Genomic DNA, 24,653 nt, shown 5'->3' with positions numbered 1-24,653 from the left:
TGCTGCCTCCTGCTCTGTTCCATCCAGCAGCTCTACAATCTCTACTGCCGCCTCATGCTCTGTTCCATCCAGCAGCTCTACAGTCTCTACTGCTGCCTCCTGCTCTGTGCCATCCAGCGGCTCTACCATCTATACTGCTGCCTCATGCTCTGATCCACCCAGCGGCTCTACCATCTCTACTGCTGCCTCCTGCTCTGATCCACCCAGCGGCTCTACCATCTCTACTGCTGCCTCCTGCTCTGATCCACCCAGCGGCTCTACCATCTATAATGCTGCCCCCTGCTCTGTTACACCCAGCGGCTCTACCATCTATAATGCTGCCAACTACTCTTTTCCACCCAGCAGCTCTACCATCTATACTGCTGCCTCCTGCTCTGTTCCACCCAGCAGCTCTACCATCTATACTGCTGCCTCCTGCTCTGTTACACCCAGCGGCTCTACCCTCTATACTGCTGCCTCCTGCTCTGTTCCACCTAGCGGCTCTACCATCTATAATGCTGCCAACTGCTCTGCTTTTGTTGGCTATTTCAGTGTTGATGAGGTGCGGATGGAGATGAGAAGAGTGCGCCCTTATAAATCTGCGGGCCCGGATGGAATTTTACCTCGGGTCATAAAGGATTGTGCGTCAGAGTTGGCTGTGCCGTTACACGCCATTTTTAACACGAGTCTACAAACTGGGCAGGTTCCAGTTAGGTGGAAGACATCATGCATTGTCCCGGTGCCCAAAGTAGGGAGACCGGCGGGGGTCAAGGACTATAGACCAGTGGCTCTGACATCTGTGATTATGAAGACCTTTGAGAGGCTTCTGCTACGGATATTGAAACCCCAAGTTCAGCAAGCACTTGATCCACTACAGTTCGCATATCAAGGAAATGTGGGAGTGGAGGACGCGGTCTTGTATATGCTCCATCGGACTCTGTCTTTCTTAGAAGGATCTGGGGGATATGTCAGAATAATGTTCTTTGACTTCTCAAGTGCATTTAACACTATTCAGCCCTTGATCCTTAGAGAGAAACTCGAGGGATTAGGTTTGGATTCTACATTCATTGAGTGGATATCGAATTACTTAGAAAACCGGCCACAGTATGTCAGACTGGGAAATGCTGTCTCGGGAACTGTTATGACAAACATCGGAGTTCCACAGGGAACAGTGCTTTCCCCTTTCCTCTTCACCCTATATACAACTGACTTCGCATATAAGTCTAGTTCTTGCCACATCCAAAAATATTCAGATGATACAGCAGTGGTGGCATGTGTGAAGGGAGGGGACGAGGTGGAGTACAGGAGGGTACTTGAGGATTTCACACACTGGAGCAGGTGCAATGGCCTCAACCTTGATATAACTAAAACAAAGGAGATGATTGTAGACTTTAGAAGGCAGAAGACTCATCATCCGTCTGTGTTGATCGGTGGAGAAAGCATCGAGGTGGTCCCCACCTATAAATATCTGGGTGTCCATCTCGATAACAAACTTGACTGGTCCGTTCATGCTAATGTAGCATATAAGAAAGGTCAGAGCAGACTCTTCTTTCTCAGAAGACTCAAATCATTCGATGTCTGCAATGATATGTTGTACCTTTTTTATCAGTCTGTTGTTGCCAGTGCTATATTCTTCAGTGTTGTGTGCTGGGGGAACTGCCTGACTGTCAGAGACAGTAAACGGCTAGATAAACTGGTCAAAAAATGTGGGCCGGTCCTGGGGAGAGGCGTGGACTCTGTGGGAGTTTTGGCAGAGAGAAGAATGATGAGCATGACACAGGCCATCCTCAACAACAGCAGTCATCCTTTACATGACTTTTTGGTAGCTCAGAAGAGCACACGTAGCGATCGGCTTCTCTCTCTGTGCTGTAGGACTGAACGATTCCGGAGATCTTTTGTACCGGCTGCTATAAGACTTTACAATGAATGCCGATGATTTGCTCTTTATTACTATTGATAGTAACTCTTAACTAAATTTATGTATTTATTTATTATTTGTCGTTATTTATTTATTGCTTGGGCAGAATGTGTTTTTGTTTTTATTTTTATCTGTTTTTAATTCTTGTACTTACTGTGTCTGTTTCTTATGGAATGCTACTCGACACCTGAATTTCCCCTGCTGGGGATGAATAAAGTATTTATCTATCTATCTATCTATCTATCTATCTATCTATCTATCTAAAGGCCTTCTGACGCAAAGCGATGTGTGTGCTTGAGAAAACATCCATATTTAAAGGTGCACTATGTAGTACTTAAAGGTGCACTATGCAGTAAAATATCCAAAAACCACCAGGCCAGTGTTCTACATGTTGTTCAGTTGAGCTCTTACAATATCCCAAATGTTTCCAACTATTTGTAAATTGTGAGAAAATTGCCATTTTAACCAAGGAGCCGGGATGTCTAAAGGAGTCGCCTGTCAATTGCATCATATCGTTTTCTAACCGTGCGTTCACACCGCCGCCGGCGAGAGCGTCAAAATTCGCTCTTGCCGCCCTGACAACGACGCTGTAGAAAGCTCCGTGGACGTGCTGCCGCTCTGACGTAGATCGAATGTTTTTTCTTTTTTTAAACTGTATTTAAAGAGGCCGCAGATCAAACAAGCATGTTGATGGATATACTGCCCACAAGTAGGGTATAAATTAACTTCATGAAATCGTTTAAATGTGAAAGTAAGAATTAATTGCACACCCGCTGAACAACGAGCGTTCTAGCGCCCATTTCTAGCGCCTATAAAATAGTGTTGCGCGACTTCTTAACAAATTACACATCACTATGAATGATCTTGTCATAAATGATAGGGAAACCCGCACAGCAATGATCAACCTCTCCTACAAATCGCTTGGGAACTAATGTGGTCAGAACCAAAGTTTACAAGCCTGCGTTCTCTCGATTTCTCTCAAGCGGAGCACTTCTACATTCTGACTGGTTGCCGCCTGTTGCCGCCGAACCGCGTCATAGCTCATTACCATAAAGTTGAGCTGATTTCAACTCTCCTCGACGCCCAAATCGTCCAAGACGCGCCGCACCGCGCCGCTCTCGCCGGAGCTCGCCGCCCGGCTCCCATTGAAAATGAATGACTTCCGGCCAGCTTGACGCTCTCGCCGCCGGCGGTGTGAACGCACAGTAAGGGTAACCGCTTTACTCAGGGCTCTACGCTAACTTTTTTCTTGAGGAGGACTTGTGCTCCTAATTAAAAAAATTTAGGAGCACAGTCAAAAATTTAGGAGCACGTTCTAATCGATCAAACACATTCCAATTATAACTTTCCTATTACAGGACGATATTTGTCCTTTAATGTCCAGGGTCATTTTTACCATTTTAAGAGCAATGTTTTCTAATCTTATTAAATGTATGCATCATCTGTCAATTTCTTAAATTCAACATAATTCTGACATAATATTATCATTAACTTCTGAGAGTACAGCACAAATACACACACACACACACACACACACACACACACAAAGCAGAACTGAACTTCATACAATCAAACACCTATGCATTTAATGCATGAGTTAATGTTGTATGAATGTTTTACATATACGTTTTTGAATTTAGAAATATGTATAAATTAAACTTTAAAAGTTTAATATTTTAAATAAAAAAGTCCATGCAAAGTATAAATATGAAAATAAAAACCGCCAGTAGGTGGCGGCAAGTCATTCAGTCAATAATTCAAAACACAAGATTCATTTGAATCGAATCGCTTGGAGATGCGAATCAGTTCTGGTGTGGCTTTGATTTTCACAAATAGGCAGTGACAGTGTTGTGGCTAAAACGTTTGTTACTTAATATCAACTTGTCTATTAGATTTTTGTACGAGATCAGTATCACACATGCAATCATGCCAATACTCGGAGCTTTAGCAAGCTGTAACTTTTGGCGCTCTGGCGCTTCATAAACAGAACCGCATGCGTCTCGCGGGAGAACATTGCTACCGGATCTACTTCTCTCTGTTTGTGGTGAGTCACGCAGATATTGTGCTAATCCGCAGCGGGAATAATTTATTTTGTGTGTACAATGATTCAGAATGAGACAAAAACCCGGTTTGGAAAAAATCTTCCATGATATACTCGCTCATTATATACATTGCATGAATCACAGCATGATTCACACATGCTGTTTAAAAAAAAAAAAAATACTAATGTGATAAAGATTAACTCAAGGGCTTTTTAAATGTATTAATACATTATTGTTTGATGGCATTTATGCCCCAAGCATCCGCTAATTTCTGGGCTTCTTTATGATAATCCAAATGTGGTATCTCCTGTGGTAGTTAATTTTGATTTGGCTGTAAATAAACAGCGCGAGGCGTCTGGTAAAGTGCGCATGGCTGCGTCGTCACACGTTTCACTTCAATCGTTGTAAACAATCGTTGTTCGAAGTGCTGCCTAGTCCGTCGCACACGTTTTTGCACTTCTTCTGCTGAATGAAGGCATGCAAAGCAGTTGATTGCAGTAGGAAACATAGCCTAACAGTTTCTCAGTTTTGTTGATTCACTCAGTGTTTTAGTTTTTATTCCGATTGAACACATCCATTCATGAGAATCGATCGGGTCACTCGCACCGGTGCGCCTAAATATTTTTTCACAGTCGCACGCAGTAATTTTTAGGCGTAAATGCGCCCAAAATGGGCGTTATGTAGAGCCCTGTTACTCTTAGCAGTGTGAACAAGTGTCACAGCAGCCGCTGAGCGAATGCACAGAGTAACGTCATATTTTAAACACACTTAAATGTATCTAATATGATAAACAGAGCAGCGTTACCTCATACAAATGACCAAAAATGTGGAAATGGCGCTGGCGACTGTCCCGTCATAATAAAAGTTTCTGGCAGAAGTTCTTTATTCACCCCTGGATAAGTGTGGAGTATGTTTATAATGGATGGATGCACTTTTGGAGCTTCAAACCTGTGAGCCCCATCATTGCCATGTTAAAGCTTGAAAGCATCTGGGTATTTAATAACATAACTCCGACTGTGTTCATCAGAAAGAAGAAAATCATATACACATGGGATGTTTAGAGGGTAAGTAAATCATGGGGTAATTTTCATTTTAAAGTGAACTACTCTTTTAATAAGCAGAGTTCTAACTCTAAATTTTACAGGTGTTACTGCTTTTGTTAATGAAAATAAATTTACACCCGCATCCCAACAAGCTCAAGCTACTGTCAAATGTTTATTTCCAATAGGGCTGCACGATTAATCGAAATCTAACCGTAATCGCGATTTGGCTTGTGTACGATTATGAAAGCTCAAAGGCTGCGATTTAAATAAAATAAATAAATGCCCAGTGTGTTAGCGAAGAGCGGCTCTGTGATGAACGCTGCTCCGTCTGAAAGACTGCGAGTTTGAGTCGCTTATAACGTGCGTTTGAAAAAGCAACACGAGTCAAACATCTTCACAAACTAGTGAAGCGTTCATAAACCTGTTTAACAAAAGACAACGTTTAATAACATGTTTTACCTCACTTTATATCGTCAGTCGAGTGTGTGTGAGTTGATGTGGCTTCTCATCACAGTGAGGCAGACGATGCGTTATTTTATAGTATTCTGTACAGTGATGAAGTCTATGTTAATCAGCACTACATTATAATACACTTTATTATTATGAAAATACCCTTGACGGCTTGAAGAACTGAAATACACCATATTTTGCTGCAGTCGTGTTTATTGTCGTCATGTTTAATCAAAGCGTCTCTAACTTCTGTTTACACCTCGTCAGCTTCACATCATGGTGATTTCCTGAAAACTAACGTCAATTACTTCTCTGAGGCAAATGCGGCGGTTTCCACTCGAGGGCGCCCTCTGGCTTTCAGTATGAATTAAAAACTTTTGGGTAATCAATAATAATAAAATAATACTTAATCAGGGTATATGCAGGAATCCTGAAGTTAATTTTAATACCTTTTTAAGACTTTTTAAAGACCTTCTCAAAATATTTCAAGACCTCATCGCACTTCAAGTTCTAATCGGCAACAAACCTTTAATTAACAGTTGTAGTCAAATGTAGACTTAAAATCTCTATCGTAGGCCAATTTTGTATTGTTTATATTGCTTATCTGTTTTACAACGTATGGAGGGCGACACATTACCTAACTGCGCATTCCGCAAAATACATGACGTCACCCGTAGACGGCGCGCGCCAGGGATGGAAATAAACTTTTTTTAAAGTCTACCACTCAATGTTTTTACCAGCCACTTTTTTGTTTTTAACAAATTAATACTACAAGCTCTACGATACTTGGGCAGTTTATTTAATCTCAAGTCTCAAGTCAATACTGACATTTTCACGATGATTTGTGGTCTTTTATGGCTTCCAGTTTTATGGTTTTTAGTCCCAAGAATGAAACTATTCATTCTGGCATCTTTGAAGCGTGTTGACAACACACCGAGCAGAACATGTCAGTAGGGAAGCACCGAAATCAAAATTCTTGGCCGAAACAAAAAAGAAGAAACCAAAGCCGAAAGCCAAAAAATAAAATTCAAACTAAAATGTTTAACTCGACCTCACTCATGTGTTCATTAAATAACAATGCACAGGCCTAACTGGCCTGCAGAAAGGTACAGAAATTGAATAAAGTAATCAAATGTAAAATAACTGCATATTTAACTGTTTAAATGAAAGAGTAATCCTTATCAAACTTACAAAAGCTATTCAATCAAGAGCATTGTTTAATGTCAAACTAAATATAAGGACATCACTCAGGCAGCAGTAAAGGCTACTGCCCCTTTAAGACCTGAGGCAGGGATATGCTCGTCTTTCTCGACTGTGCACACTATACAGTTCACTTAAGGCATATTCAGACTATGTCTGCTAGGATACTCATCAAGATGGACATGTTGACATACTTCTTGTGTGAGTTTGTCCGTTTAAGCGTAAGACTTGAAAGAGAACTCAATATTTGCGCGCTGTGAGACGAGTGCGCGCTCTCGGATGATGCATAGCGTCAGCTCTCACAGAGCGCGCGAGTCTCACAGCGCGTCTTCACGCGAGTGATGACGGAGAAAACGACTGGTCATATGCGCACATACGGCAGCACTCGCATGCATTGAACAAAGTTTACAAAGAGGTGAAACAGCTCGGTAGGTGAAGCTTGTTTTCCCACCACAACTCTAAATCAGCCGCATTTGGCTGGTGGCGGTGCTAATTTTTATCTCTGCCGCGCGCGCTCCGAGCCGATCTCAGACTGAGCGCACCGTTGTTTTTTAATACTTATGGGGATGAAAAGAAGTATATTCATAAATACTTTTTGGAGTCAAACTCTTTTGACAAAGCTTGAACAAAATACTTTCAAAATTTAAGACTTTATAAAGCCGTGATAAGACTTTTTAATACTTTATAAGGGTCTTAATTTTCCCAAAATTGATTTATCACCTTTTAAGACTTTTCAAGACCCCGCGGATACCCTGTTAATACATTTTAAAACTTATTAAACTTAAAAAAATTATAAATTTAAAGGACAATCCATGTTTTTCTTCAATGTACAGGAGTTTTTTCCCCCACAGTGGATGCACAAGGTTCATATTTCATATTAAAGACAGACTTTAAAGGGGGGGTGAAATGCTGTTTCATGCATACTGATCTTTTTACACTGTTAAAGACTTGGAATCCCATACTAAACATGGACAAAGTTTCAAAAGTTAAGGTGGAAGTTTGATGGGAGTATTTCTTTGTCAAAAATACTACTTCCGGTTAGTCATAAGTTTCGGCAAGTTTTTTGCGATCATGCGTCCCCTTTGACGTTAATGGGGGCGGAATTTCCTTGTATGGGCCTTACGGACAATTCTACCGGAAGAGCGTGAGAGAGAGAGAGAGGGAGAGAGCGAAAGTAACAGGCTACCCCCATCAAAGCGCTGGCTTGTAGGATGCGCTGCACAGGTGATGTGCACAATTAACAATGTCACCAAAAAAGTGCGTTTTTGGTTGCCAGACCAAGACAGTCCTGCACAGATTCCCCAAAAACCCCGCGGTAAGGCAACAGTGGATGGAATTTGCTTTTCCAGATCAGCAACTGAGTTGCGCGAATGTTTATATCTGTTCACTGCATTTCGGTGCCGACTGTTTCATAAACAAGGCCCAGCTCGACGCCGGGTTTTCCAATCGCCTAATGCTGAAGGATGGAGCAGTCCCAACGATAAAGGTCCCAACGTTAGAACCGCAGGCGGTGAGTGAGACTGCTTCAAATGTCTGTGTTTTTGCCTATGCTCATCAAGTAGCCCAAACATGATCGCGTATAGTTAATTGATCAATGGAGCATGCGATGTGTAGTGCGTGTACATTTGTTTAGCTGGCCACTATATGTGTAACTTTATGTTTGTGTATTGTAAAAGCACTCCAAACAACAATACACAAAGAGTTGGGAAATATGTTGAACTAAATAAGCGCGCTTCTTCATTCAAATGCGCTACTATTCCGTGTCTTTCTATGTAAACACTAGCCTGCCGTGCAAAACCAGTCCGCTTACTAACGTTACAATTGTCTACACAAACCACGCGTAAACACACACACACACGTGCACAACTGCACTTCCCACATGTACACCTTCAAAGACAAAAATACGACGATATAATTCAAGTATAAATATGTAAATAACACAAGTCGCTAAGCATATTATATAGTTAGTGTATAACTTGTACCACATAGAGACGTCCTGCTCTAGTCGTTTTTGCTGCTGCTCCTGTTCAAAGACTCGGAACAGCACATCTTTCTTATATAATTATGAAAAATAAAGACTTTTCGGAGATATGCAGGATGCAATGCTACTCTATAGGTACTCAAGATTGACATGACACTGACTGAAACTGAGTGTTTCACCCCCCCTTTAAGAAATTGATATCACAGATAAACAACACAACACACACACACATTTTTTATTTTTTTATTTTTTTACAATAACTACAATAACTTAGGCTTAGACCTTTCTAATGTGTTTTAGTCGTAGGCTGTCTGCATATTAATAGGTAACCCAGTAGTTTTTTTTTTTTTTTTTGTAAAATAAGTTTTCTGTAAAATAATAATAATAATTAGTATTATATTGTTATATTTATTCTGACATAGTCTTTTTTTATTTGTAATTATGAAAATGTTATTGTAATGGTAATATTTCTTATTTTTAAAAATATTTTTAGCAGTTATAATAATCATAATAATTATTATTAGTCACGTTAATATAAAAACAAAATGTTATATACACACATACACTTTTCATTTGTAAAAAATAATAATAACAATAATCGCATTTTAAATCGCAATTGCAATTTTACCCAGAATAATCGCAATTATATATTTTCCCCAAATCGTGCAGCCCTAATTTCCAAGTGACAAAACGTAATATAATTGACATTATATGTGCGGTGCTATCAAATCAGTCATGTGCTGGTGCCACTATCTGTAGAGCTTCGTGGCCCCCGTTCCTCTTAAATGTTAGCCTAGAGCCCTGATGTGTGATTGTACCTTAAGGGCCAGCTGGAACTCCAGTAGTTTAGTGTAGCACGCAGCTCTGTTGCTGAAGAGTTTTGCATCGTAAGGGTTTCTCTTGATGGCCTCGGAGTAATGTTTCATGGCCAAAGGATAGTCACCTACAAAATACACACAAACAGAACAATTCAAATCGCAACCTTCAAGATTACAAAAAAATATCTCATTTTCAAATGGGAATCTTCTGTGTGGATTCACAGCAATGTGTGTATATGGTTCATATACACACCCTTCTGGAAGGCATCATTGCCCTTGCTTTTCTCTTCCAGAGCCATATCTGGATTGATGTAGGCCTGCTTCTCCTGTTCCTTTAAAAATTTCTCAGCCTGCAAAAGACCAATAAAATATGAAAACAAATCCCAAAAGAAAATGATATTTCATGTCTAGCATAAACAAGCAACTATTGGGTGCAAATAAATGACTATTTATCTGTGATTTTTTTTTAGATCGTTTCAAAAGTTCAGAAAGAGCTTTCAAACACATACATTCACAGTCAGATATTTTGAGTTTAGGTCTCAGTTTCACTCATCTAATTTGTAATACAAAAATGTAATGCAAATTGAGGGGAATTATGACCAGGACACCAGAGTCGAAGAGGATTTTTTCAACAAATCTCAATGACCTGTTGGCATTTCTTGAGGACATCAGGTGTGCGATGCTCTGTCAGACTCTTGTTAAAGAACTGGATGGCCTCTTTGTACTTCTCCTGCTTATAGTATGAGTTACCAATCCTGGCATACACCCTGCAAAAGGACAGGAAGAAAGAGATTGTGTAAATACTGTAAAGCAACCAAAGGGGAAAGTTTCAAGTAGATGTAAAACACTTTCACAACTTCAGCATTAGACCATAAACGCAAATAAATTAACACTTATTTTCCAGGTACAGAAAACGAACTTACTTGGCAATTTGTCTGTAGTCTTCTCGGTTCTCTCTGCCCACCTCTATGGCCTTCTCACAAAGCTCTCTGCACTTATCAAAATCCCCCTTTTCAAAATGTACAGCTGAGAGAGTAAAAACAAATTTAAATCAGAAGTATCCACTTATGGCAGTGGGATGTTAGTGAGAATAGTTAAGCTGGCTTCATAGACTTTAAAATAAACTCATCACAAAACTGAACTGCACACTTGAACCAGAGCTAAATGGAAGGACAAAGGCTTACAAACACAACATGTACACCTGCTGTGCTCGCTGTTGTTCTAAAGGGGTTAAATGGTCATTCACAGATTGTGTTTTGCATTCTACTGTGCTGCTTATCCAATTTTTTGTTAGGTAAACATCAGGGTTAAGGTCCTTTCACACCGGACACATAACGTAAAAGCGTAACGAATAAGCGAATATTTCGCATGTGAATATTTCGCGTCAAAACCATTCACATCAGCCGCGACACGAATTTGCGACGTTTCAGAGCTCCAACATTCCAAAACATTCACGGCGACAGCCGAGAAAACACGGGCACTTCATCATTCAGTGAAGACGAGCTTTTCATTTTATTTAAAGGACCGAGAGGAAGGTTTTGAGTGCAGCCAGTCTTATAGAGCAGAGAGTCTGAAGGGGAGGATGCTAATCTTGTACAGGAGCTAAAACTTTATCATGGCCGGTTCAACACTTACTTTCTAAAGTCTGTGGGACAATTTGAGGATCTCCTCCAGAGACGGCAGCGCATCTGACGAGACAAACCGCGCACTTCAATCGATCCGAGCAGATGTTTCCAGTCGAGTCACATGTAAACATTTCAGTGCCACAGCATAGCCTACTGATGGCAACATGTTCACTTTCCATAATCGCGGACACAATGTTTAAAAAAAAAAAAAAAGACGTCGAAACGGAAAAAACAAATGATGTTTTTTCGCCTTAGCACATTCGCGTTCGGTGTGGAAGCGCTCATTACACAAACAGCTGATCGAAGAAAAAAAAACATCGCGCAAATTTTTCGCACGTCAAAATCGCGTCCAGTGTGAAAGGGCCTTTGTGGTTACATTTAGTCATTTAGCAAACGCTTTTATCCAAAGTGACTTACAAAAAGGGGAGAGCAACAGAAGCAACGGAACAAACAAGGGCAACAACCTGCAAGTGCTGTAAGAAGTCTCAGTAAATCGAGCACAGCACACAAACATTTTAATTTTTTTTTACAGAAAATTGAATTGGATAGTTAAGTGCTAGTCTTTATTGATCAGGTGCAGTTGGATTATTAAGTAAAACTTAACAATTCAATGATTTATTAATTGAAATATATAAAACAGAAATTAAATATAGGCAACACTTCACAATACTTATAGCATTTATTAGTCTTAGTTCATGTTAATTTCCACATTTACTAGTATGTTATTTCAATCAAAAGTTGCATTTATTAAAATTTGTACCAAATATATTGCTCATTGTTTGTTAATGTTAGTTAATAAATTAGCTAATGTCAACAAATGAGACCTTACTGTAAAGTGTTACCAAAATATATATGATACTTAAATTAAAACTTGAATTAGAAAGGTTGGCTTTGACAACTAAAAATAGTTTTAAACATAACCTCTAAAACTATAACTGAAATTAAGAAACAAAAAACAAATAATAAATGCTTAAAATCTATAATAAAAAAGACAAAAGCACATAAAAAAAGATTACACAAAAAATAAAATGAGTAATAACTATTATAAATAAAAATAAAAGCCAATTTGTTTCAAAACTATATAAATAATCCTAAAAGAACATCTGAAAACATGCAGTGTACTAAAAATGTGCCACTCAAATTAAGATATTTTACAAACACATATTGAGACCTTTTTATCATTATTTATTTATGTATTTTTGTAATCCACTGCCCTGTTTCTCATGTTTTAAATGTAAAAATACATTTTGTGAGAATGGCCTCTAAGTGCATACGAGTTAATAATTAAACACTTGGTACGAATCAGCATCCGTTTTGACATGATTGACCAATCAGAAGCAGCTAAGGGTGAGAGGAAGATGTCTTTACAGATGCAACTAAAAAATTTAGTTTCAGTTGCAAGGTTATTCCTGCACTGAAAATATTTCAGCAGCTGCCACACATATAATTTTCTTACCTGCTTGGTTTGACAGATAAGTCATGTTGCTGGGATCGTGCTTTAAAGCTTCTTCATAGTGCTTTAGAGCAGTAGCAAAATCTTTCTTCTTGTACGCCTCGTTCCCCAGCTCCTTCTCCTTCAAGGCCTGGTCAGGGTTAGGGTCAGACACAAGCATTAAGCCACTTCAGTCAGAGCACTACAAGTACAGCGATGCTACGCCAAACCATGGGCTTTGACAGAGTACCATTCTCTTGTTCTCTGGCAGGTCTTCCTCTTTAGGAGGGGGCGGAGCTGTCTCTTTGGGTTTAGGAGGAGGGGGCGGAGTCGGTTCCTCCTCTTCATCCATGCCAGACAGATCCAGCCCTAGCAGCACTGAGAGAGTGGTCATCACACGAGGGTCCTGCAGTTTCCTACAGTTCAAAACAGTTGGGAAAAAGGTGATGACCGTCACTAACGATTATTTTGGTAATCAAGTAATCTGTCAATGTTGGCAATTAATCGAGTAATCAGATATATGTTTTGGTGATAATAAAAATAGACCCAAGCAAACAATAGCCATGGATTAAAATAAATATACAATAACAACGAGGCAGTAACATTTGATATTGAAAACAAGTGATCAGGGATGGAAATTAGCACCCGCCACCAGCCAAATGCGGGTGATTTTGAGTTGTGGCGGGTAAACTCGCTTCACCTACAGGCCACCGTGGCGGGTAAATAAAAATAGCATACTATTTCCCCTCTTTGTAAACTTTGTTCAATGCATGTGAGTGCGGCCGTATGTCCGAATATGACCAGTCGTTTTCGCCGTCATTACCCGGATGTAGTACCAGAAGACGCGAATACGAACTCGCGCGCGCTGAAAGAAGATCCGTCACTGCGCATCATCCGAGAACGCGCACCCGTCTCACAGCGCGCAAATATTGAGTTCTCTTTCAAGTCTTGCGCTTAAATGGACAAACTCACACAAAAAGTATGTCAACATGTCCATCTTGATTAGTATCCAAGCAGACATAGTCTGAATATGCCTCAAGTGAACGTTATACAGTCGAGAAAGAAGAGCATATCCCTGCACTAGGTCTTAAAGGGGCAGTAGTCTTTACTGCTGTCTGTTTAATGTCAAACAAAAGGACATCACTCACTGCTCTTGAATAGCTTTTGTAAGTTTAATAAGGATTAATCTTTAATTTAAACAGTTAAAATATGCAGTTATTTTACATTTGATTACTTTATTAAATTTCTGTACCTTTCTGCAGGCCATTAGGCCTGTACATTAGCTATTATTAAATGTACACATGAGTGAGGTCAAGTTAAACATTTTAGTTTGAATTGTATTTTATACTGTGGATTGTTGCAATGTGCTAAATAAATATTTGCATAATTTGTAATTGATTAATATTTGAAACTTTAATATTAATTTATGCAATCGCAATGCCTTGATTTTTAGTAAAGTTACACAGTCACAGCATTAGCCATAAATGCAATGGTACTAATAGTTGGCATAATTTCTTTTGGTGTTTCGGTTTCGGCCAAGAATTTTTATTTCTGTGCATCCCTTCTGACAATGTTCTGCTCGGTGTGTCGTCAACACGCTTCAGAAGATGCCAAAACTAGTCGTTTCATTGTTGGGACTAAAAAACTAAAACTGGAAGCCATAAAAGATCACGAATCATCCAAATGCCACATCCAGGTAAAAAAAAAAAGCGCACAGAGCACAGAGCCCTACTCATTTAATGAAATGTATATCAGTTCATGGTTTGTGTGTGTATAAGAGAGATAGAGAAAATGTCAGTATTTCATTGAGATTTGAGATTAAATAAACTGCTTAAGTATTGTAGAGCTTGTAGTATTAATTTTTCACATGCAGTAACACATTGTCGGTTAAAAACAAGAAAGTGGCTGGTAAAAACATGTAGTGGCTGGTAGATTTTGAAATCCACCAGCCACAGTGGCCGGTGGACAAAAAAGTTAATTTCCATCCCTGCAAGTGATCATTTGGTTTTATAAAATAACACTGATAAAATACATAAGATATAATATAAACATATTCTACCTATCTATCTGTATGTGGAACAGTATTGACTGTGAACGGAGCGGCTCTGACACACACATAACCTACATGCATGTAAATAATTCAAGTGCATACCCTGCAGGGCATATATTTATTTAATTGAATCCCAGCCTTCGTGAATTCACAATAGCACTGCTATAGTATGAATTTTAAGAGGTTTTAAGATATCGTGCAGCCTTAGAAAATGGCTTTATAATGCGTTTCATGGATTCTCGTCCATGGAATGCACCACTTTCTGTATTTTCTGTATATATTTTTTCTAAATCGAGTATTCAAATTTAATGAAGGAATCATGAAAAGCCCTACAACAAATTATAAAAAAAAATGCTAGAAAAGACATATTACTCACATTTACAGGAAAATATGGTATGTACGGAGTGTGATAATTTACTACTATATAACCAGATAACATTAGATAACCTAATATTTGCCAAAAAGCATAGTACATAGGGTCACTGTGTGGGATCTTGTATCCCATAATGTAATTTATAGTCAACCACTATACAAAAGACCTTCACTTAGGTGTTGCAGATTATTCTGTGATAATGACCAGATAACTGTACAATCCACTAAAACAGATGAAGAGAAAGCGAGCAGCGGAAAGGTATATAGATCACCTACGTGCCAAGCTCTGAGGGCTTGTTCCTGAGCTGCTCCAGGAGCTCCCTGTAGCTGGGGTCAGAGAGCAGAGCTCGGGTTCGAGAGTCACCCTCCAGCTTTTCATACAAGTTGGGAATGGAAAATGGGTTCATCATCTTCCTCTCTGAAAGTGCATGATATCATCACAGTCAGCACAGTAAACATGAGGATTGATCGGTTTCTTATCAAACACCTCCACACACTACAAATGACCTTTTAATCTTATGAGAGAAAAAGAAAAAAATCCAAAAAATGGCAGCTGCCAAAATATTTCCAGTGCAGGAAAAACTCAGGTTTTGTGGCAGTTTTACTAAAACATTATTTACCTGCTAACCGTGCTTCCATGTTCTGAAGTCCCTCCTTGAGTTGCTGATTGGTCGGCTCCTGACGTAACCCCTCCTGATAGGTCGTTTTGGCATCCTCTAGTCGCCCAAGAAACTCCAAAGCAGCAGCTTTTCTTGAGTAACCCTTAAAAAAGGCAAATTACAACATGGAAAATGAAGTACAAGAAGAGAACTACAATTAAACATGGTTTTCCTTTAGGGCCAAAGAAGAACTCACCTTGCCCCAGTCCGGCTTGATCTTTATGGTTTGGCAGGCATCTTTCAGGGCATTGTCATAATCTCCCTTCTTGGCATAAGCAGCAGACCGGTTGCTGAAGAGGACGTGATTGGAAGGGTCTAACGTCAGCGCCTCCGTGTAGCACCTAACCGCCTCGTCAACATTTCCTGCGCTCAGCGCTTTGTTACCTTGATCTTTCAGTTGTGATACCTGGGACAAGGATGGATATAAACAAAAGTAAGCATTACATTTAATAAAGTTTTTCAATATGTCAGGTTAAGAACAGCAGCTACATTTTGCATTTTTCATTTAACTAGAAACATGCCAGCTGCGCTTGAGTTGCAACATAGCCTAGTTTTGTTGTTAATGAGCACTAAGTTACATCTTAAGGCTTAAGCAATACTAAATATTTTGCATTATACTTAGTTGAAATATGACACTACGTATAAACGATTACCAGGAGTAACAGCTGGAATTAAATAGCAATTGAATTGTGCTCAATCAATAAGCAATTATTTTACCTGACAGACTACAAACATGAAACATAATTAATTGTGTAATGAGACGAGAGCATTGTGAATAAATTACTTTTACTATAAGTGTGAATGTAACACTTTTAAAAAAATAATGTCTGTAAAAAAATATGATCCTTGGGTTTTTTTTTTTGTATCAGTATTTCTTTACTAATCCTTATTCATTTCAAATACAGTTTCTGAATGTTATAGAGTCTGGGAAACTAATGTGCATTGCATTATGGGCAGTCGCCGCTATGTTTTAGGACACGCTCAGGAGGTGAAAAGTACGAATGTTAGATATGTGAGGCGAAATAAGTCTGAATCAAGGATAAACTGAAGTTCATGGCATTTCAAAACTTTCTTTTTCACATTCTTTTTTAAAAGTCTGAAACAAAGTTGCAACCATCTTTTCTTCCCTATTGTGATACATTTCTGAACGTAAAAAGCTTCACGAACAAGAAACATGTAGGGACAGACTTGATGTTGTCCATCAGGAATTAATAGGATTGTTGTGGTTTGCTATTTGTTGATCTCATGCGTGACAGGTAAATAATGCAATATCCCTAGCCTGACAAGCTAGACCCACATCAAGATGTTAGGTCTGGGAACACATCTTTGGCAGGGCTCAATCCGAGAGGCGGGATAAACAGTTGTCTTTCTAATTTTCTCAACACGCAATTGGATAGCACTACGACTAGCCAGAGCAACGTGAAGCGGAGCTCGTTTATATTAAACTTTCACTGCATCCAGTTGGCAAAACTCAGAACACGTCTTCCTTTCTTAAGAATGATTTCAGTGCTGTTCTTTGTTCTTTTCTCAAATGCCACGTTTCCACCGCAGAAACTTTCCCCAGGAACTAGGAACTTTGGGGTGGTACTCGTATGTTTCGACCACATGAACTAGGGTCTAAATTAAGGTTCCGTGTAAATATTTCCCCCTCCAGACGGCCCTGCTCGGGAGGTAGTACTTTTTCAAAGATCAGGAACTTTCGAGGGCAGGACTTGGGTGCTCAACATGCTGATTGGTTGAGCTCACGCAGCATTTTATTTTCAGCATTTTTACCTCTTTAGTAAACCAATACCAGCAAAAGCAGCACAGCTTGAATCTCCTAGTTCCTGGAAAATAAAAAGTTCCTGGTGCAAATTGTTCTGGGTAATTTCGGTGGAAACAGGGCTAAAGAAAAGCTTAACTACAAGTCTTCAAGAGTAGCGGCCAAAGCCGATTCATAAGACCGCAAGTTTACAAGAAGCACGCAGAACTGTCGCAACTCTGCTGTCATTATGTTAAGCCCACCGACTCTATACACAATGGCCCTCATTTATCAAAAGTGCGTACACCAAATTTCCAGCGTACACCTTGCGTACACCCAAACCCACGGTGACTTTGAGATTTATCAATATGGACGTTGGCGTACTGCACGCTCAAATCCTACGCCAGCTCAGGAGGTGGTGTACGCACGTTTGAGTTAGTGGGAAAATGCGCAGAAAAGCAATTCCTAACACCACAAAACGCACTGACAAGATATGCTATATGACCCACTGTTAAAAACAACAACAACATTCAGTGTTTATTATTGTGCAACATGAACGTCAATGTTTAATTTGTGTGACTTTACCAAAGCGTTTGATCTGTATGCATATGTATTCCTCCAGTCGCGAGCCTGTGCGCTTTATCTGACGTTTCAGGCCCGCCTGGCCCGGCAGCTGCGCACGGACTGAGACTAAAATAATTCAGACTGACAAATAATAAAAATGACCTTCTTCTTTTAAATAATAATAAAATCAATAAAAATTACATTCTACTTCTAAATAACAAGCGTCATTAAGAATAAAAATTCATAATAATATAATAAAAATAATCTTACAAATTGTCATGTAATTATTAACCCTTTAACTGTCACCGTCCCACAGGTGGGACGCTTGGCGCACTTTTTTTGATTGCCTTTTTTTCGTATCATATATTTTAGTAATTATCATAAATTAGGTATCATTCGAAAGCTTACGAACTCAAAATTCATCCTGTGAAAACCGTTTTGAAATCAGACGTTGCGTTACCATGGAAACGGTACTCTAATTTCTTCTAGCGGGTTCCTCCCCTAGTGGGCAGTGTCATGTTTCATATTACGAAATGTATTTTAACTACTTTATAATCAAAATCTTTTCTAATCTTGACAAAACACATATCATTGGAAAGGTCTGAGTCTCAAGGTTCCATATGTGGTGACTGTTTTGTGATGGAAGTGATATTTGGACAGAAATTTACAGGAAAATGCATCAAAAAAACAATCAATGGAAATTGAATGACACCCGGTGGCTATTTTTGGTATAGCGCCTAAACAAAATCTCATGGGGACTTCAATTTTTGTGATATCAACTTCAAATTTGGAACACAACTTGGTTAGACATATGCCTTTGATTTTATAGTAATTTTATAGTAAAACATTTTTTGTAAAATATATATTTTATATAAAATAAAAAATATTTAGTACTGTATTTTTCATTTTCAGTAAATTTAAACTTCCATAACTTTTTCATTCTTTCATATTTTGAAATGCTTTCACTTCAGCAATAATCTGCTGATTGTCTTCTTTATATCAAGACCAAACTTAAGTCTATATTCCAAACCATTCTTGAATTACAGCCTTTTAAGTTTGGATAGTGCATTTTCATGACTATTCTCAAAAACGGGGGTGACAGTTAAAGGGTTAATGTGAATGAATCTTACTCCACATCACATCAGCATCACTATTGTACACCCCAATACATGTGCCATGATACGAAATTAAATGCTAATTGTTTCAAAACGTGCTGTAAAATAATGCAGTGATGGTAATTTATCATCCAAACAGCTAACTGCTGGAGTGCGCTTCTCAACCTCCACACTATTAACAGTACGTAATTTGGGTCCATATTTTGTTTTTGTAGGTGCCTTTAATTCCCCTCTTTAAACTCCCAAATAAAACAATTTCAGGGGGGTTTTTCCACTTCCCTGGTGATCTTGGTGGGCGCGTCTCAATCATCTCACTAGTTCAGAATTCAGGGCACTGATCAGGGAGTCAGCCCATTGACTTATGTCCTAATCAGTGCCCTGACTAGTGGACTAGTGAGATGATTGAGCGCGCCCGATCTCCACGTCGGAGAAGTTTCGCTTCTTTGCCGTCTTCTGTTTGTCCATGACGTAAAATGAGGGCGTGGGGGAGGCGGAGACTTGAATATATAGGGGCGTGTTATTCTAATGACGATCGTTTTCAGCCGCCGCATTTATCAAGGGCAAGTACTGCGTACACCTGGATTGCAGAGGTGCGCACAGCTTCATAAATCAGGCGATGAGAGGAGTGTAAGCATAATCTTACGCCAACATATACGCCCGTTTCTACGCAAGATTGATAAATGAGGGCCAATGTGATTGGCCTGACCAGTGTGTGTTTTTTCCAGCACGTCTATGAAGAGTTGCTAGACCACACACTGGCTGAAAAATTTGATTTCCTGCCGCTAGTGCGCATCTAGATTTCTAGGCTACAACATTCCATAAAAAAAAGTCAAACTACAGAGTTAGTTACAAACTAACTAGTAGTTCTTAAGACTGTAGTGTATATTTTAATTAATATTACCAGTTGTTATTAACAACAAATTATTCATTGTTTAGTTTATATTTGTTTCTTTCATTTTCTTCTGCTTTGATAATTCTGCAACTGTCAGTTGTTGTTATTTGACAAACATTTGTGTCTTGTAGATGTAAACAATAATAATAATAATGAATAAGCTGTGGCTCGATATGTAGGGGGAGGAGAATTAATGCTTGCGTCACATTTAGTCGATAAAGCACTTCTGCAAAGGATCTACCTGTGTATCCTCGCTCATGACTCCTCAGAAGCCTCCTCACTCCTCACGGTGCAATTAGAGAATTAAGATCTCCTACAAGATGGCTGAGCTCCATCTGTTTCCGGGTCATAGGATGGAGGACGGAGGAGTGAGGAAACGAGGAGGGATATTGAGAAGCACCTTATATTAACCCTTAAATACATGACCATTTCGCCAAACATTCTTACATATGTGGGTCGTTAGTGACCCGGATCTATACCTAACATGGATAGATCTCTACCTCGCGATAATATACAAACCTTCTCATGTTAAAGTAACAATTACACAGCAATAATAAAACGCTCACACATATTCTTCAAACTCATTTTCAACGTCTTCAAAATCAATATTTTGATCACTGACAGCTTCTTGACGACATCCATCATCAAGTGACATTGACACTAATATTTGATTGTGTTTAGTACTTGCTCTCTGCAGTAAATCACTAAGCCATTTCAAGTTTTGCAGATTATAATAATTATTAGTTTCGTTTTCTGTCTGAGGTAACCGAGTAAAACGTCACTTCATCATTGTGTTTCAGACATTGCCACCTTGTGGAATAGAGGTGAATTGCACGTTAATCATTATAGATTAATTTATCATTGTGCAACAAAAAAATATATGTACAATCTTACACACCTGGGGTCGTTAGCGACCGTATACAATTTTGATTAAAAGAAATAAAGGGAAAAACAGGCATTCAGTTATAATGCTATTTTTTTGTTTTTGTTATATTGTTTAAAATTGATTGATTGAGGAATACTAAGAAGGTTGCTGTCTAACTTTAAAAAATAAATGAGGAGGAGGGTAGTGAATGACAAGGTATGCATTTAAGGGTTAAAGTGTGTTCCCATGTTTCTACAGAAATCAAGGGTAGCGTGGATATGAAGTCATTGACAGGCGACGCAAAGACACATCCGTAACACTGGGTATAAATAATAGCTGATTTCTCTGGATTTAAACATTGTTGGAAACATTTAGGATAATTTAAGTACACTGGTACTTAATATTATATATATATATATATATATATATATATATATATATATATATATATATATATATATATATATATATATATATATATATTAGGGCGGGGACTTTAACGCGTAAATTAAGATTAATTAACTACGGGACTTTAACGCGTTAATTAATTACGCAAAAAAAATAACTAACATAATTTTAACCACACTTATTTTTGCACCGCGGAACGTTTTTCAATAAATGAGTTGACGGACCGATTATACTGGAACACCAACTAGCGCTCCGGTGTCACGACTACAAACAAACCATGAGTGAACATGAACGAAGAAGCTGATGAGACTGCTTTGCTTGGCCCCGTGTTGTTTAAAAAAAAACGAAAGGATGGAACCGTCGACAAGAGCATGGTTGTGTGCAAGCTATACAACAAGGAATTTGTGTATCACCGCAGCACATCGAGCCTCAAATATCACAAATATGCTTTTGCTACACTTAATGGCAAACATTGCACTGGTCTGCTGGACTGAAATAAATAAACAATATTATGTTGATTAAGCTTATGTATTCAGTCATTATTCAATGGTATACTAAAAATTCATGTGAAAAATTACTTCTCATTGTTCCAGGTCAAATATGTATATGCAAATAAAATGTGATTAATTTTGATTAATTAATTATAAAGCTTCTAATTAATTAGATTAATTTTTTTAATCGAGTCCCGGCCCTAATATATATATATATATATATATATATATATATATATATATATATATATATATATATATATATATATATATATATACTGTTCTAGTGGTTTTGGGATATTTGAAATTAAAATGTTTAAAGAAAGAACTTATGGTGCAACCCTAAGGAGTTTTTTTTATGATTTGAAACCAATTTGAGTGTCATTTTTGCATTAACTAAGCCTTTAATTGTAGTATAACTGATCGTGCATGAATTTGCGCTTGCATGCAGTGGTTTTTTAAGCAGAATCTCTTAGAAACGGTGAGCTGTGAGAGATGGACACATTTGGTGTGTTCAGCAGTAGAGCATCTGTTGTGGAGATTTGATACATAAACGTCAGTGACAGCTGATGCCCCCGCTTACATTCAGGCACTTCCATAAGAATTGCATAATACCAATAAAGAAGGAATAAAGAAAAAAAACTAGGGGATAAACAGAAATATTTGTACTACCCTTAAATTAGATTCCAAAATATATCCCAAAAATGACAATTGTCATCATTTGCTCACCCTCAAGTTGTTCCAAACCTCTTACCTCTGCTAAACATATATGATATTTTTAATAATTGTCAGTAACCAAACAGTTGATGGCACCCCCACTGACTTCAAATAGTATGGGGGGAAATGCAATGGGTCCCCATCAACTGAAGTTCGTTATATTATTAAATATATTATTTTGTGTTCAGCAGAGGAAAGAAATTTACACAGGCTTAAGGGTGAGTAAATGATGACAGAATATTCATCTTTGGGTGAACTAGTCCTTTAAGCACAATAAAAACATTTTAATTCGTTTTATGATAGAATCCTATAAGAAATGTCCCGTTATGATGACCATTCGGTATTAAATTATAAAGAATTCACAAACATACACATTTCCAAATAATGCCTTAATTGGAGTGCCAAATGAATAATAATCCTTTAATATAAAAGAGTTTAGTCTTCGCACGAGTAACTGAATGAAATGACGTTGCGCCCTTCACACACACAGACGTCTCTAGAAACTGACATGAGCTTAGGCTAACTTGCTAACTGATGTAAGAGATCGACCAGATGAATAAACCGGCATTATTCACACAGAAAAGCATCTGTATTTATAATGATCACCTTCTTTGAAATAACAATTGCAGAGGAATCTCGTTCGCACAGATTGCAGGTAAAGCACAGCGTGACATATCCAGCTGCTAACGCGTTGTTAGCAAACTAGCCCTTACTATCATTGATGCGGTTTATATTGAGCTACACGGAGTAACGTTACGTTTTGTTTTTTTTAAATAAATGAATACTCTTATATCACTTTTAACCTAGTTTATTTGGCACAATGGTTTAAAAAGCCAACATCTTCTTAATAATATGTAATACAAGTTACTTACTTTCTCCATAGCGTGGGCATGAGGTTCCAGAATCTACCAAGACACTAGCGTCGCCCCGCCTCTCTGTCTATTATCAATGTAGCCGAGAGATGGGTTGCCAGGTATATTAGTTTAACCCCATTAGTTTATGCTTTTTATGTAATGTCATGATGCACATAATTTAAAGGAATTTACATTATAAAACGTATGCATATGCACACATTCTTATTTATAAGTAATTGTTAATTTATTCATATTAATATATCATAAAATATTACATTTGTAATTATGAAACAAAATTAGTTTCTAGAAAATTCTGGCACGGATGTACGAATCGATGATAAATGCATGGCAACCGAATGAAAGCGACTTTTTGAAGGACCTTTTTGGTTGGACTTTTCCCACCGTAGTCGCAGCGCTGCCGTTTGTGATTGGTTCAACGGTTGATTGTTGAAGAAACGAGCGCCGGTGTTGATGAGAAAAGTAATGATGAATGTTCCAGAGCCATTCTAGAATTATCTTCGTTTCAAAATGCCATCTATCTATATATAAACATATTTTTTAATATATGTATATATATATATATATATATATATATATATATATATATATATATATATATATATATATATATATATATATATATATGAATATAAATAGTTTATAAATATGGTGGGGAAACCAGGGCTGGGTTCAGCCCCGACAAAACGTTACAAAACGTTTTTTAGACGGAAACAGTGGCGAGCATGCTTAAAGGACAACTCCGGCGAGAAATGAACCTAGGAGTCATTAACACGTTCTGCGTTCCACTCCACTTTAAGACATGCACTTGCAAACTTCCCTAAGCACTTACCCTTGGGGGAATCCCCGCCACCATTTTGAAGTGCGTTCCACTTCCTGAAGTGGACAAGGGAAGTTTATATGGACAGACCCTTGCTCCCTCGATTTTGACCGAGTGAGCAAGTCTACTTCATATGTACACTTCAGGCAGCTTCATATACCACAATGCAAAGCGATTGTGACGTCACCACATATCGCGTTTAATTTACCCCTCCACAAACAAATCTATGATATTTTTAAAAACATTTAAAACTACCAAAACACATCCATATACATATAGAATGCTGCATTAAACAATTTCGTAAAGGAAAAAAATAAATAATAAATCAACTCCTAGTGGATTCCAAGTGATCAAGGCCTTAGGGCGTTCCAGTTCAGTCCATTGCAAAGTTTCCGCCAGTAGTGGGCACTCATGCAACGTAAGTAATGACGCACATCCGAGTGAACGAGACTGAGGGAAGTTTGCAAGTGAAGGGCATGATAAAAATGAACTGGAGCAATGGTTACCGAGTAGATCGTTCTCTGGGATGCGTTTTCATGAAAATCGAATGTAAAGAGTTTTATCTCTAAAAACAGATTAGCTTATAACGCTTGTCTATG

At 38.3% G+C, this 24,653-nt stretch overlaps 1 protein-coding gene across 1 annotated transcript in view; it reads right to left on the bottom strand.

Moving 5' to 3' along the window:
* The window catches only part of stip1 (stress-induced phosphoprotein 1), a 30,858-nt gene extending 7,514 nt beyond the window's left edge, over positions 1-23,344 (bottom strand). Inside the window, exons 1-10 of the mRNA XM_067437716.1 lie at positions 23,235-23,344; positions 15,766-15,975; positions 15,531-15,672; positions 15,187-15,328; positions 12,739-12,904; positions 12,513-12,639; positions 10,355-10,457; positions 10,078-10,198; positions 9,685-9,781; positions 9,432-9,556 (exon numbers count right to left, since the gene is read on the bottom strand). Coding sequence (XP_067293817.1) covers positions 9,432-9,556; positions 9,685-9,781; positions 10,078-10,198; positions 10,355-10,457; positions 12,513-12,639; positions 12,739-12,904; positions 15,187-15,328; positions 15,531-15,672; positions 15,766-15,975; positions 23,235-23,243 — 1,242 coding nt within the window. The 5' untranslated portion in view covers positions 23,244-23,344. The remainder of the gene's footprint in view (positions 1-9,431; positions 9,557-9,684; positions 9,782-10,077; positions 10,199-10,354; positions 10,458-12,512; positions 12,640-12,738; positions 12,905-15,186; positions 15,329-15,530; positions 15,673-15,765; positions 15,976-23,234) is intronic.
* Between the last annotated feature and the right edge of the window lie 1,309 nt (positions 23,345-24,653).

Source organism: Pseudorasbora parva, chromosome 3 (genome assembly GCF_024679245.1).
Source record: "Pseudorasbora parva isolate DD20220531a chromosome 3, ASM2467924v1, whole genome shotgun sequence".
In the NCBI taxonomy this organism is placed as follows: domain Eukaryota; kingdom Metazoa; phylum Chordata; class Actinopteri; order Cypriniformes; family Gobionidae; genus Pseudorasbora; species Pseudorasbora parva.
Note: the sequence above shows the minus strand (reverse complement) of the source record. Positions and strands in the feature narration are given on the sequence as shown.